General features: G+C 34.8%; 1 protein-coding gene across 6 annotated transcripts in view; it reads left to right on the top strand.

The window, feature by feature from the left end:
* Window positions 1–16,146, top strand: part of LOC145266326 (uncharacterized) — a 74,222-nt gene that overhangs the window by 35,434 nt on the left and 22,642 nt on the right. For all 6 annotated transcript variants that reach the window (XM_080121909.1, XM_080121907.1, XM_080121912.1 and 3 more), the window contains one exon: window positions 8,039–8,137. In XM_080121909.1, coding sequence (XP_079978035.1) covers window positions 8,039–8,137 — 99 coding nt within the window. The remainder of the gene's footprint in view (window positions 1–8,038; window positions 8,138–16,146) is intronic.

Raw genomic sequence — 16,146 nt, 5'->3', positions numbered from 1 at the left:
TCAAAGAAAAAGGTGGCATTTTCCTACTATGATTTTTTACTAGCTCACAGAATAATTGAAGTAATTTTTTTTTTTTTTTTTTTTTTTCAGATAAAGATGAATTGTTTATTTGTACTGAGCTAACAGTTGAAACAATTACTAATTTATTCCATGATAAACAGGTTGGATTAATTTCAGTGGATCATTCGGATGCAATGGATCTATAGCTTAGGACAGGACTTGATGAGGATAAAATACAGACTATCTCTGACCATCACAAGCAGACCTTGTTAACTAAGTATGAGTGGCTTGAAAAGAGTTGTTGAAATCCATTTAAAAATCATAAGCAAATTAAAGGCAATTAGAAGCAATTTCTTTGAAGTTGGCAGATAAAGCAAAGGCTAAATTGTTACTTATCCCAGGCAAGAAACTCTGTCGTAATTGCCGAATACGAATCAGCAAACTTCTTGATGAAAAACACAAGTGTGTATGAGGAAATGCAAGAGCTGGATGCAAGTACTTCAACAGAAACAGAAGACAAATATCAGTGAATGTTTCTCTGCTATTAGAATTTCTCCAATGAAAACAAAAGTGCTTCATGACTCTGGAAAGGCTCGTTTAGGTAAGAGAAAACTTTGTTCTGCAATCAGTAGGTCATTAAACATTGACTGAGTTATGTGATGAACCTTTAAAATTAAAAAATAAGATTTTAGATAAAGCTAAGTGCTTTGATAAAATGATAGAGGTTCTTGCAGAAAAAGTAAAGACTGTGGAATTCACTAAAACGAAAATACAGATCTTGACACTTGCCCCTACCGATTGATCACACAAAAATGTATTTCGTGTTTCAGAACACATTGTACGCAATGCTTGCAAATTGTGTTTGAAAAGTGGTATTTTAGCTGTGCTAGAACAAAAAGAGGCAAGTCTTTGCCTGTTGATAGTGCACAGTTACTGCAAGCATTTTATCAACATGAGGAGTACACTCGATTGATGCCAGGAAGGAAAGACTGTTAGTATTAAACGTAATTTACATCAACAGAAGAGACTCATATTGTGCAACCTAAATGAGCTCTTCAGAGTATTCAAGGAACAGAATCCGACAGTATCTTTAGGGTTTTCAAAATTTTGTAGTCTTGGACCAAAATGAGGTGTCCTTGCTGGTAATGCAGGTACACATGCTGTATGTGTATGCACTATCCACCAAAACATCAAACTATTACTGGAACCACTAGATGTACCGTATCAAGATCTCTTGAAATATATTGTCTGCAATACAAGTAATAGACAGCGTATGATTCATAGGTGCCAAAATTGTTCTAAATCATTACAGAAGCTGGAAAAATTTCTTTATGACACCCTTGAAGAATGTATTGGTAATGAAAACTCTATTGAGTTCTCCTAATGGACAGGTCCTGGATATGACCTTAAACTATATCCAGTGGTGAGGCCCCAGCTTGTGGGCTTTGGGGAGTGTGGAGCCACCCTTTAATTACCATTGCTCCCAGGCCCACTCTGACCCGTAGTGGTAGTACCTGTTAGAGTTCCAACTATGGGTTAAATAGAAACCGACTTGAAAAAAAAAATATTCTATTAAAAATTTTTTCTTCAAAATCTTTGGATTCGGCATTAAATAACCCGAAAAGGTTTGATATGCCGTAAAACAACTAACCAACCAACCCAATGGACAACAAGTGACAGATCAACTTTAATAACTCACAAGGAATCCTGTCAAGCTTATGTGGATTTAGTTATTTTGCAATTAAATGAATTAGCACCTCAGTCTTACTTGGCTAAATTACAATCTACATATTTAACGCAAAAAAAAAAAAAAAGATATCAATGATAGCGAAGTTTTATTTCTTGGGTATATTGCTGAAAATTACAAATTTGTTGTTCAAGATGAGATCCAGAGTTTTCAATGGAGTACCTCAATGTACTTGACAACCAGTGGTACTCTATTTTAAGCTTGAAAACACAATGCAAAGTCAATGTTTTTGTATTATATGGAGTGACAATATACCCAAGAAATAAAACTTTGATATCACTGATATCTTTTTTTTTTTTTTTTTTTGCTTTAAATATCTAGATTGTGGCATTTGTTTACATGGTACAGAAAAACATTGAGGTGATCAAGGCTAATTTGCCAAATCAGAAAAGTATTGAATATTCTACAGATGGTTGTGCAGCATAATACAAGAATTACAAGGGTCCTGGATATGACCTTAAACTATATCCAGTGGTGAGGCCCCAGCTTGTGGGCTTTGGGGAGTGTGGAGTCACCCTTTAATTACCATTGCTCCCAGGTCCACTCTGACCCGGAGTGGTAGTACCTGTTAGGGTCCCAACTATGGGTTAAATAGAAACCAACGTGAAAACAACAAATATATTCTATTAAAAAAATTTTTCTTCAAAATCTTTGGATTCGGCATTAAATAACCCGAAAAGGTTTGATATGCCGTAAAACAAAACCAACCAACAAGAATTATAAGAACTTTGCCAATTTGCGCAACCATCAAAAAGATTTTGGACTTGATGCAAAATGGAACTTCTTTGCAACTCGTCGTGGGAAACAACCATGTGATGGCATAGGTGGGACAGTGAAAAGGTAGCAAAAGAAAGTCTACGAAGACCAAATTCCAATCCTTTCAACAGAAACCATGTTTGAATACTGTAAATCTGTAATTGAAGGAATCAAATTCATTTTGATTGAAAAGGGGGGAAGTTGAGGAAGCAAGGAGAAGTCTCACTATTAGATTTGAAAATGCATCCACAGTTCCAGGGACAAGAAGTTTTCATCAATTTATTCCACTCGACAGATAAAATAGACATGAAAACTATGAATTGATATGACTTCTCTATTGGGGTTGAAGAAAAACTAATGAAATTTGTTGTTTCAGAATATTTTTGTTGCAGGTATGATAGTAACGTTTGGATTGGCATGGTCCTAGAAATTTAGAAGCAAAATATGCAAATTTTACCCCCCCCCCTAAAATCTGAACGGTAAGGTTTTGGACCAAATAATTTGGCAAACTTTCCTAACTTATGAAGGGGAATATTTGTGCCAAATTTCAAGTAATTCTGTGTCAGTGGGTTTAATCGCCTGGTGAATTGACATGGAATGACCCTATAATCAAACTGTTCCTCCTGCATATTTGGATCTTCTTCTGACTCGTCTCAATTTTATTTCTTTCTCTTCTAACTCATCCCTCTCTACTTCTTCCTCTGCAGTCTCATTTTGCATTAACTCTTCTGTTACGTCAATAATGGGCAGCTCTGAAGGCATTTCCTCATCCGATTGTTCTCCTTGGGATCTTATGTGGTCAGCATTAGCTAGAACACTGTTCCCATTTTCTTTATTTAATATTGCAGTATTATGTCTTTTCTGCATAATAAATTCTGCTGTCTCGACTTGCGTATTCCTATTTCTTTTGTACCACATCTTTTGATTTGTGGCATATGACATAGTCAAAGGGGACCTTTATTGTCTGCCCATTAAGGCAGATAGACTTTCTGGCCTGCCTGCATGCGGAATTGGTCTATAACTTAGTAATAATCTTGGTAGGAAAGCATTGATTTTCTCCTTCTGTTGCACGCATGCTTTTATGCCCTTCTTTACCATGTGGACCACCCTTTCTGCTATCCCGTTACTTTGAGGGTGGTAGGGAGGGGTCTTGTAAGATCTGCATCCTATTTTCTTAGCCATTCATGCAAATCAGCATCTGCAAATTCTGGTGCGTTTAATCACAAATGTTCTCGGTATCCATTTCTCGAAAATATTACTCTTAATATTTGTTTTACGGTGGTACTTTTTTTTTATCAGGTACTCTCACCACTTCATGCCACCCTGAATATGTGTCTACTAAAATTAATTATAGTCCTATCCCATTGACATAGGCATGATTCATGTGTACTCTGCTCCATGGTTCTACTTCTCGGGGCCACATATGTATTTTCTTTTGCTTGAAATTCCTGAGTTCTGTGCATTTTTTGCATCTTTTTACATAATCTTCTACGTCTCATGAGTACCCTGGCCACCATGCTTCCAAGTTTTATCTTCTTTTATAGCTGCCACTCCACAATGTACGTCATTGTGTACATTTTTTATGACCTGTCTCCTCTGTGTTTCTGGGGTAACTACCAATTCTCCATTACATATTACTTATCAGAGTCCGAAAGCCATTCAGGGATAAGGTTAATTTTGTGTACAATAATTAATGGGATAATATCATAATAGTTGGTATTGGAGATTTGATAAAGTGTCTTACTTAAGGGGGCGATTAATCAGGAATTTGTTTATGTTGGACTTGAAGACATCCAAGTTGTAGTCGGGTGGGAAACAGGCAAACGGAAGAGAATTCCGCAGGCGTGCACTTCTCAGAAAAAAAAAGCTATGTTCATGGAATCTACGTTTTGATTTAGGCACAGATAAAGAGCGGGGAAAATTACTGACAGTGGTTTTAGCTAGACGGGTATTTATCATGAAGGATTGGCGAGGGGGGGGGTGACCAGAGATTGGAGTTCGGACGAGCACTTGCCATGGAAATAACGATAAAACAAAGACAGGCTCGCAACGTCTCTTCTGTGGGAGAGAGGTTGTAGGGAAGAGAAGAGAGCATCCCCCACTAAGCCACGAAGTCTATTTTGTACTTTGTCAAGGCAGGATAGACTGTTTTTTGAAGCTCCAGCCCAGATGTGGAATTTTCTATAGTCATTTTATGTCTTTCTTTGAATGGTCTTTCAGCCATTGAACAATTTCCTGAGCGATTCTTTTCTCCTCAACGCTATTCTGTTTAACACCGAGTCATTTGTAGTTTCAGTAGCCATTTTATCTACAGATATTACATCGGTTTCTACAAGGTGAAGGAATGTGTCTTCAAATTCCTTATCATTTTTGTCCTTATCTTCTCTATAAACACTCAAACTAGATATGGTATTAACGTGCGGTATCATATTCCCTTTAACATACTCAATGTCAAACGCCATCAGTCTAATCGCTCAACGTAATATTCTGGACGTAACTTTCGGTAGTTCTTTTCTTGGGTTGAAAATAAATTTCAGTGATCTGTGATCACTTTTCAACAATTTTTTCCCATCAAAAACTGTTTTGCTTTGTCCGTTGTCCGCACTATGGCTAGTGCCTCCTTTTTTATATTAGAATAATTGTGTTCAGTCGTTGTTAATCTCCTCGATAAGTACATTACTAATGACACTTTTCTGACAAAATACCGGATACAGAATGTTCATCAGTAGTTAGTTATGTCCTTAGGGTCAAAAATTTGTACTATTGGCTTTTTCGCTGGAATCTTTAAGTTTTCAAAGGCTTTCTGTTGGTGTTCTAACCAAATGAATTCCGCATGTTTTTTTCCTTAACTTCGTAAATGGTTCTGTCAACTCGTTATATTTTGGTACATATTTTCTATAAAAATTTACCAAACTTAAGGACTCCAACTCAGTTTTTGGTGTAGCCACTTTTAGAATTTTTTCTATTTGTAGTTTATCTGGAGAAATCCCTTCCTTTGATATTAAGTAACTCAAAAATGATATTTCATTACTGTTGGTTACACACTTTTTTGTATTTACCGTCATGCCAGCGTCTCTTAGCCGGTTCAGTATATTTTTAGTTTTTTTCTTTAAATCATCTTCATTTAAATCTCCAACACATGTATCATCTTGATAATAATATAATGATGATATTTTCAACATTTCTTATTACTTTTTCAATAGCTTTTTGAAAAATTGCACTTGCCGTTTTTATGCCATAACGGCATCCTTTTCCACCTTAACAGGCCTATAGGTGTGTTTATGGTTGTCACTTTAAAATTTTCATCTATGGGAATTTGGTAAGCTGATTTTAGGTCCATCTCCGGAAATACTTTCATTCCGGCAAGTTTATGTAGAGCTACTTCCACATTCGGAATAAGGTACGAGTCAACGCAAACTTCATTGTTCACCCCCATTTTATAATCTCCATAAATTCTCAAGTCACCGTCTTTTTTTAATACCACAGTGGGTGATGCTTATTTACTTCCTCCTGGTGTGGCAGTTTCTAATAAGTCTGCTTTTATTAACTTTCGCAACTTAGTTACTACTAACGGTAATAAATGCACTGGTACTTTTCTCGCTTCGTAGTAGGAGGGGGGGAACATTTTCTTTTAATTTCAGGCTAGCTTCATAATTTTTTTTTTAATTTTCCTAATTTTTTTTTTCATTTCTATCTCCTTAATCAACTTAGTTGAATTTATTTTTAATATATCATCCATGCGTTTTTCGGCAATTTGTAACTATAATGGGTACTACTTCATATTTTTCCTTTAGTTTTAGTGAACCTTCAAAGTAACCCATAATTGCTATAATGAAGCCATCAAACTGATGTAATTGTGCGTTGCTTTTTTTTTTTTTTTTTTTTTAATGCTTTTCCCATTTTTTCCCACAAATTTCTGTATATTATAGTCACTTCACTATTTGCATCTCAACAACACAATTGTTGATTTTCATTTTTATTTTTGTATCTCCATTCTTAGATCCAGTATTTTGTATGTTATCCTTTACATTAGAAATTTGTCTATTTATTTAATTTGTCTATTTTCATCCTCTATTCTTTCCATTTTTCGTTTTACATACTTCTTTGAAGTCATTCCTTTTTAAACACTTTGAACATGTTTTTCCAAACGCTGGGCGTTTTTCTTTAATTTCATAAATTTTTCCACAGTATATGTTCCATCCATTTTTTTTTTTTTTTTTTTTTTTTTTTTTTTTTCGTAGGAATTATTTTTATTTTGGTTGTAGGTATGCATTAATTCCTGCTGTTGTATAAATTCTGGACACCTATTCAAGGGCATGTTTGTAAGTTGTAACTGTTCCATTAGTTTATATCTATGTGCCAAATTATACATACCTTCAATTAATCTTAGTTGTGTTAGGTCTTCTTCTGTTTCTAGTTTTTCAAAGTCACAGTATTCACTTCTTTGCCGGTGTAAATATTTTACTATCGGTTCATCGGCTTCCTGCTTCATTGCCATAAACTTGGTCCTTTCTGCAATCACCAGTCGGGTTAGCCATGAACAAATCGGTGGTTTCATTTTCCCCTTCTGTTTTTGTTGTCTTTCAACTTTTTGCATCTCGCATTAGCAGCGAAGCAACAACTCCACATATCTATGTATTCTGCGTCTTAAAGGACTGGAGTATCCTATCGGCGACTCCATTGATATGTCATGTATAACGCTAAGTAACGGTTCAACAACCAAACTGTTCTAGTTGGTATCAGTTTATGAATATAAGCTATCTGCTCATATGTAAATTATACTTAATTTGCATATCACTACAGATGATAGGTCCTGAACTGTCATCTAGGCTTCAGCCTCTGTCCCATCGACGAGATGTTGCATCCCTCTGCCTGTTCTATAAATACTTTAATGGGGAATGCTATGACGAACTGCAAACACTTGTACCTCCTCGATGTAACTACCCCCGACAAACCCGACAAGCTAGTAAGTCTCATCCCTTTACAATAGAGATCCCTAGGTGCAAGAAAGACTTTTACTCCAATAGTTTCTTCCCCAGAACTGCAGGTCTTTGGAACTCCCTTCCAGGATTCTGCTTTCCCAACTGTACTGATATGCAGAAGTTCAAGTGTAATGTGAACAAACATCTTTCTACTCATCTCCCTTCATAATGCCCCTACTAATTAAGTCCCTAATAGTAGCCCCCTGCTTCAAAGTGGAACTGTGCCTTGTTTGGGGTGAAAATTGAGTAAAAAAAAAAAAAAAAAAAAAAATGCCATTTGTAAAAACTAAACAAAAAAATGATTCAAATTAGTTTTTTTTTTTTTTTTTCTATTACAACTGTCTTAGATACAATATGTGCCTTAGTTTTAAAATATAACTGTTCAAGCTTTACGTTAAGTTTACTTTTTTTTTTTTTTTTTTTGTTCCATTGTGACTGTATTTAATACAATGTGTATGTTAGTGTTAAAATATATAGACAGTGTTTAAGCTGAATAAATATGTTACAATACCACGCAACGCATTTATAATTCTTTTACTTTTGTTTTACACAGTACCGAATGAAGCTGATGGGAATGATAAGCGCAAACTAAAGGATTCGAATGTGACAAATGTTAATACATCAAATTCAAAACCTGAGGATTCGCTTCCACGTAAGAACATCTTCATCTCTTAGACTTTTCATATCCAAATTAATTTGTGAGATGTTAGTTTCCGTGTCCCATTGGGTGTTAGTTTTCGTTAGGCGTCTGTTCCAGTGTATTATTGGGCGTTTTGCGAGCCTATCCTTGTTTTATCGTTATTTCCATGGCAGGTGCTCGTCTGAACTCCAATCTTTGGTCCCCCCTTGCCAATCTTTCACGAAAAACACCCGTCTAGCTGAATCCACTGTGAAAAATTTCCCCCACTCTATATCTGTGCCTAAATCAAAACGTGGATTCCATGAACAAAGTTTCTTTCTTAGAACTGCACGCCTGTGGAACTCTGTTCCGTCTGTCTGCTTCCCACCGGACTACAACCTGGATGTCTTCAAGTCCAACATTAACAAATTCCTAATGAACCGCCCCCTTAAGTAAATACTTCATCAAATCTCCACACTAACGTAATCTACTTGTAATAACCATTATCCCTGAGTGGCTTCCGGGCCTTGATAAGTGGTGATCACTGTAAAAAAACAAAAAAAAAAAAATTACGGGTATATGTGCATGTACATATATATCTCTGAGAGTATATTTGTCTTATAACAAAAGAAAAAACAGACGTGTATGTTAAAGTTCTGAATGTTTTAGATGAGGACTGATTGTTTATATTAATTAGACTATTGTTCTCATCTTGAGTTTCATTTATGCAACGTTTCGGTCTTATTGTCTTTCGACCGTCCTCAGGCATGTTGGTTGTTTGAAAGAATACAAAAAATGTCTACGGAGCTAGTAACTTTTCTCCTTTCTCTCCCCCATCCCCCCTGCAGATAGTAAAAGTCCCTCAATGGGGCCACCTGTAAGCCGTGGGTGGCGACCTGTAACACCTTGGAACAGAATCCTGGTGGTTGAGGGACGCGGAGGACGGAAATGAGCTCCTCTTCTTCCTAACACATCACTTTAGTCCTTACCTCGGTCAGATTGGCGGTCAGAGAGGCCCACGCCGATCAATCGACAGGTCACGCCAAACTCTAAATCTAACAAACACAACCATAAATACACCCTCAACAGAGGGATTTAGCAAGCGGTGGCTCAAGGGTCAATCTTCTTGTTGGACAATGGACTTAACATGGCTGAGAGACCAACATTTCTTCTAAAAATAGCAATACACACAGACGATAAAAATGCTTTGGATAATTACGGATTTTAGGGGGGTTCTGCTAAAAGCGTCATATTTTAAAAACCAAAGCATCTTATGTCCTCATAATACCATCGTTTTGTTCGAAATTGAATATACTTTCAAATAAATTAATAAATAATAATGTACATTATATATTTTAAGAGTTTTAAGCAAATAAAGTGATAAAAATGTTAACATCATAAAATGCCATTTTCGGTAAGATTTTAGGGTTAACTGCCCTAAAACGCTAGAATGGCTCAAAATAAGGAATCATTTTACATTAAATTCTAAAATAATACTTGTTTATCTTTCATTAAAGTTTTTTAAGGTATTCACATGTAATTACCTACAAAGGTAAAAAAATCACATATTTTGGAGAGGTGGTCAGATGGGGGGGGGGGTTAACGAAAGGTATTAATCTACAATAATACCAAAGAAATATTGCAATATATTCATTTTTAAACAGTCCTAGATTTCGATTTCAGTTATTTGTACATATAATGCATTAAAATTCAGCTTTGAGTTCTTTAACTTCTTTTCTTTTAATGGATAGATGGCATTTTTAAGGAATTGCAGCATATTTATATGCATTTACTGCAGATTATTTGGAAACTATTAATTTTTGGAGAATTTCAGTCGCATATTCTAATTCCTAGCACAAAAATACACTTACATGGTAAATTTCATTGCTTAATCTTCTGTTTTAACAAAGATATAACAATTTCATTGAAAAAGTAGTGTAAAAAATGTGACAAAACGCATATGGTCTTAAAGAGGGGAAAAATATCCAAACGTGTGAGGCACAAAAATAGTCATAACTTCCTTAATTTTAATTGGATTTAAAAAATTAAAAAAGATTCTTTCTAAGCTCATCAGGCACTTTCTATAGATACCAATATTGAAATATTTTAAGCTATTTCAATTTTTTCATGTGTATTGCTACTAGAAAGGAGGCTATTAAATGAATTGTTAGTAAAAATAGAAGTACCACGGGTGCTTGGGTTCACCAACAAGCGGAGTATACCCCCTCCTGTAGTGTTGAGGTGAAAGGGGTTTCCCCTCAACACCTCCCGCAAAGGGCTCCACATATGGGGAGCAGGAGAGATGAAATAAATATACCTAATATGTATCCATGCAAGTGTCAAAAAAATAAATCACTCCAAAGTCTCTAACCTTTCTAGCTCAAACTCTGACACTGATCCAATGTCAACCAACACAAACTTTCCAACATACTTAGTAATGGAATCCACTAGCAAACAACCAATAACTATAACTTCCCCATTTAAAATCAAAAATATAAAACCTATAAACACTTAACAATGGCACAATATTAATACAAATAGAAAATAAAAAGCAGACAGAAACTGCTAAAATGGAAACTTTTTGATAACAAAACCATTAAACTTTACCCACACAAGACACTAAATTCAAGCAAAGGTGTCATCAAGATGGTTCACAACAGATTGCAAAGAGGCAATAACCAACAGGTAAAAAATGCGGTAATCTCCAAAAATACTGTTAGGGCTTACAACATGGCCGCCAGAAGAGTCACGTGATCCGGTTGATCCAAAACATGAATCGCCGTATTACGAAACCGGAAAACGCAAATTTAAAGCAAACTTTGACAAACAAGCATAATAATTAAGTACAAAAACAGTTTTTCAATATCATAATAATAAATAATTTATTTAGAACGGTCATTTAATTTTTTGTTGAGAAACAATCACAGTTTAAAAACAGAAATTACGAGTTTTATATATTTTATTCGCAGTTTTTTGTTGGGGGTGTCAAAAATTCCGCCTAAAATTCTGATACACCTAGTCGACCACTTGTTTGTTCTGAATAAAATACTTTTTATAAACACTGTTTTAACTAAAAACAACCTAAGATTGTTTCTCAAAGTTTGCCTATTTTTATAACAACATTATATCAACAAAAAATTAAATACAAACAAATTGTGATTGTTTGTCAAAGTTTGCCTTCAAGGCTGCGTTTTCCATTTGCACGATTCATGTTTTGGATCAACCGGATCACGTGACTCTTCTGGCGGCCATGTTGTAAGCCCTAACGGTATTTTTGGAGATTACCAAAAATGCTAACGTCCTTCAAACAACATCCTACAAAAACCAACCTCCAAAAATACCAACAAGCAAAAGCGTGCTAAACCTGGCAAAATTATATTTTCAAACTAAACAATACGCCATCAAAAAAAAATCCTGGGAAATAAGAAAAATTGTTACATGAAAAAAAAAAAGAAAAGAGAATTAGTTAAATGAAAATAATATCAGATAAAACAGGAATCGAACCCTGTAGAGAAGTTTTAAAGAACAATAGGTTTTAAATGGAATGTCTACTTAAATTGTTGATTCTGTTAAAATGTTTAATAAATACAAATTTGGGTGGAAACTATGCACATTGTTAAGTAGAATGAATAATAAAATATGGGTTATATGAATTAGATAAGTAGGTTAAATTCCTTTGTAAAACAACAAGGAAAATGGGAAATTTCCTGGTCATCAGAAATGGTTTCAAAAACGTGCAAATCGCACATGTTGATAAAACGTGAATTATAGTCACGTTTACCAGACATACATGTGATTTCTCAATGTAGGAAAGAGTTTGAAGTTAGAGAGAGGGAGTCGAGGAATCAGGGGAGTTAGATCAGTCCGACCAGGGAAGCAGAGAGGTTCAGACCGAATCTTGGCACCGTCTGGAAGCGAGAGGGTTTTAAAAGAAGATGTAAAGAAACTTTGAATTCTTGGATGCAAAGCTATTGACCGGTCATATGGAAGAAATAAATGATCATGTTTTCATAGCATGCGTCTTCGTGTTGTAATTCAACAGAAAAGGTATTGTCCATTTATGTTATAAGAACCTTTGATAAAATCCTCATCTAAAAAAAATGTGTTAGAAAGTATGTGTGTCGAACTATAAATGTTATATAAACACTCCCGTTTCATACAGAACTGTCAAAAGCATAAATGCTCGGTCTATCTATCTATATATTAAATCGCCTCTCAAAGTGTATTAATATGAACTTTGTGTTTATAAAAATGTACAACTGTCTCTCTCTTTATATATATTTGTTAATGTCTCCATCTCTTACAACATGAACACTCCTAAGACTCTAATCTCTCCTAAGACTATCACTCTAGACTTTCTAATAATAAAATAACACCCTTATGCAACAAAATAACTGGGGGGGGGGGAAATTGGAACACCTATAGAACATATATGCACACCAGATGGAGGAGGAAATATAGACAAAGGAGAAATAGCAAATTGCAAATAAATTCAGGCAAAACTCGTCATCCAATCACTACTCCCCTAAATATAAAAATAATCCAGAAAAGGAAAAACTCAACTTTACATCCAATAACAAGGAATACTATAACACTTTATTCACAATAATAGAACTCGATACATACAAGTAAAGATACAGCCACTGGATCAGACGAGATACATTATCAATTTTTAAAACGCCTGCCAGATACCTCCCTCAACATTGTCCTGCAGATAATTAATGATATATGGTGGTCTAACAACCTTCCAAAACACTGGCTCGAATCCAACATCATCCCAATCCCTAAACCAGGAAAGGACCACTCCAACCTGACCAATTATTGTCTCTAACAAGTTGTATCTGTAAAACAATGGAAAGAATGTGGCATTTAGAAAAATATAACATCTCCAGACACCAAAGTGGATTTCGATAAAATCAAGGTATTAATAACCAACTTATTTGGCTAGAAACATTCATCTGTAATGGTCTATTAAGAAACCATCATGTGGTGTCAATCTTTTTTGATCTTGAAAAAGCATATGACATCACATGGAGGTACAGCATCCTCAAAGATATTCATAATATGGGAATCAGAGGAAACCTAGCAATGTTGATCCAAGAATTCCTATCTTACATATCATATAAAGTATGCTTGGGAAACACAACATTGGACCAATACATACAAGAAACAGAGATACTACAGGGTATTGTATTATCTGTTATCCTATTTCTAATTAAAATCAATGATATAACTAAAACCGTTAACATGGGATTTGAAGAAAACACTATTTGTTGATGACTTCCCTATAACTTGTTCATCACCAAACGTGCCAACTATTGAAAGACAAATGCAACATTGTCTCAACAAAATAGACCGATGGATTTAAAATATCCAAAAGCAAAACCATTTGTAGGAAACGAAATGCCACCTTGACCTACAGCTCAAACTGGATGGACAATTAATACCAGTAGTACAACATACCAAGTTTTTAGGATTTATTTTTGATAATAAACTGAACTTCAAGCAGCACATTAACAACTAAAAACAAAAATGCTTAAAAGCAATAAACATCTTAAATGCATCGACACAAATGCACCTACATTAACACCTTTCTGTTTTTGTTTTTTTTTTTGATTATTTGCACAACTAAATCATATTTTGCAAAGGCCGAAACAAAAAACGAGTCCCCTTCCCCCCCCCACTTCCCTATTGGCCTCCTAATTTAAAACACACCAACCAATAATACTATAACCCTTTACCTCTTCAAAACTCAATCATGTTCTGCAGGGCCAAGAATGAAAATAACAAAATCCACCTCAAGAACACAAAACCATGATTAATGAAGAAAGTTATAAAAATGACTAAACTAAAACCCATGAATAAACATTTAAAGAAATAAACAACTTTATACTTCAAGTTTTTCCAATTGACCAGATTTTACTAGACCCTGTCGGTGGGGCATCAGAATATGGTGACTGCCTCCCTGCAGAGAGTAAAAGTCCCTTAATGGGGTTACCTATTGGCCATAGGTAGCAACCCGTAATGCCTTGGGATGGGATCCTGGTGGTTGAGCAGTCCATGACCTGGATGCAAAATGGTTGCAGCTGTAGAATGCACCACTTGGGCCCTTACCTCTATTAGATGGGAGGTCAGAGAGGCGTGATCCGATCAATCAGCTAGTCATGTCAAGCCACGGCCACCGAGAGTAAGAAGGCCTGTTAACCGAAAAATGTCTGCAGGCAATGTAGGTAAGATTTGTCAGACTGTCAGTACTATATGAGGGCCATTTGAAAAAGAACAATAAAACATTTTTAAAAAGAAAAAGGAACACAGTTCGATTACTACTTAAACTGAACTTTATTCAATATAAAATATAAATATTATCTATGTAAAATTAAGTAATTTTAAACCAATATACAATTTAATACTGATAAAACTGAATTATGAATTTAAGGAACAATTAAACAAATATTTTTTGGCCTTCGGAACAAGATCAGTGTAGTATCTGTTTTGCTGCTACACTTTACCTTTTCTGTCCTCGGTTGGTGGAGAAATCTTTCATGACTGAGATTATTTTTGTTCCTATCCAGAGTGCCCCATATTGGGAAAATGGATTTTCCCCACAAGATTATATGTTGAAATATTTAAATAACTATTACTTTAAATACAGAAATTATATTTAAAGTTTTGGTTTTCTGTCCTTTTATGTCCATTTTTTCCCCATGTTTTTCATCAAAATGTGTAGCATATTAGTTGTTTCATAGGCCATCATCAGTAATTGCTCACTGGCAGTAACCTGTGGTGTTCCCTGGAGACCAAGTGACAACAAGTCTCCCCAGATTTCCAGTGTTCTCCACTTCTTGACCACTTGTGCAGATGATTACATGTTATCGCAACAGCCATTGTCACTGATTTCTCGTTGGCATCGGCCATTGGTGTTTCCTGGGGTTTGGGTGATAAAATGCCTCTCCAAGGTACCAGATTTGAACTGCACACTTCCAGTGGAGATTTGAGCAGTACTCTCTCACCTCGATCTTTCCATCTTCCCTGACCCTTCACAACTAGTTGGTGTGGTGTGGCGCCAGTTGACGTCATCTACACCAGTTTTTTATTATTATTACTATAATAATTATTACTAATAATGGTGCTTGTGCAGTGTACGCGCGTGTATTTTAAATATTTTAAAGTTAAATTTTGGGTTTGTATTACCGTACACATAGATTCGAAAAAGTATATATATATATATATATATATATATATAACAAATAAATGTTATCAAAGGCAAAATAAGTTACTCTTCTACCTATCTGGAAAGGTTTTTAGTGGTTTTACTCACTTTAAAACGTGTAATCGCTTAAAAAATCGTACAATGTTTATCGATATATTTTAAAAAGAAAAATGTCGGCATGTTTGGTAGAAAAGTCACTTATCTTGCCTTTGAATACATTTATTTCTTATATATTTGTTTTTTAACAACTTTTTCGAATCGTCATGTAAATTATTTACAATTAAAATGTTGTAAAAAAAAACAAAAAATTTAAGTTTTGACTATATTTCAAAGAAATAAATTATGCCCGGTGCTAAAATACTGAAAATTCACTGATCGTAAAAAAAAAAAAAAAAACTTCCTTAAAAAATGCTAACTTTAAAATATTTGGAAATACTCAGTGAAAATTTTATTTATTATTAAAAGAACGGACTGAAAAATATTATATAAAAATTGTTTGTTTTGCAGTAAAAAAAAAATAAAATGAAATATTGGACTTTTTCCGATAAAAATAAAAGTTCAAACACAAATTCACTTACGATATTTTGATTAAAATTATCCCAAATGTGCAATTATAATAATTATTATCGGCAATTATATTAAGGAAAAACAAATATGCATGTTGGTAGATTTAAATTTAGGGGAACATTTAATATATGATTCAGTTTTATTTTGAAACCAGTGAAGCATGCATGGTCCCCTGTGAGTGCACAGTGAACGCGGCATAAAAACAAAAATGACTAAGTTCAGCATCCCCCTCCCGCCCCTATTTAGCCCCCAAAGTTCCCAGGGA

The sequence above is a fragment of the Euprymna scolopes genome, chromosome 41 (genome assembly GCF_053919585.1).
Source record: "Euprymna scolopes isolate OS-2025 chromosome 41, ASM5391958v1, whole genome shotgun sequence".
Lineage (NCBI taxonomy): Eukaryota > Metazoa > Mollusca > Cephalopoda > Sepiida > Sepiolidae > Euprymna > Euprymna scolopes.
Note: the sequence above shows the minus strand (reverse complement) of the source record. Positions and strands in the feature narration are given on the sequence as shown.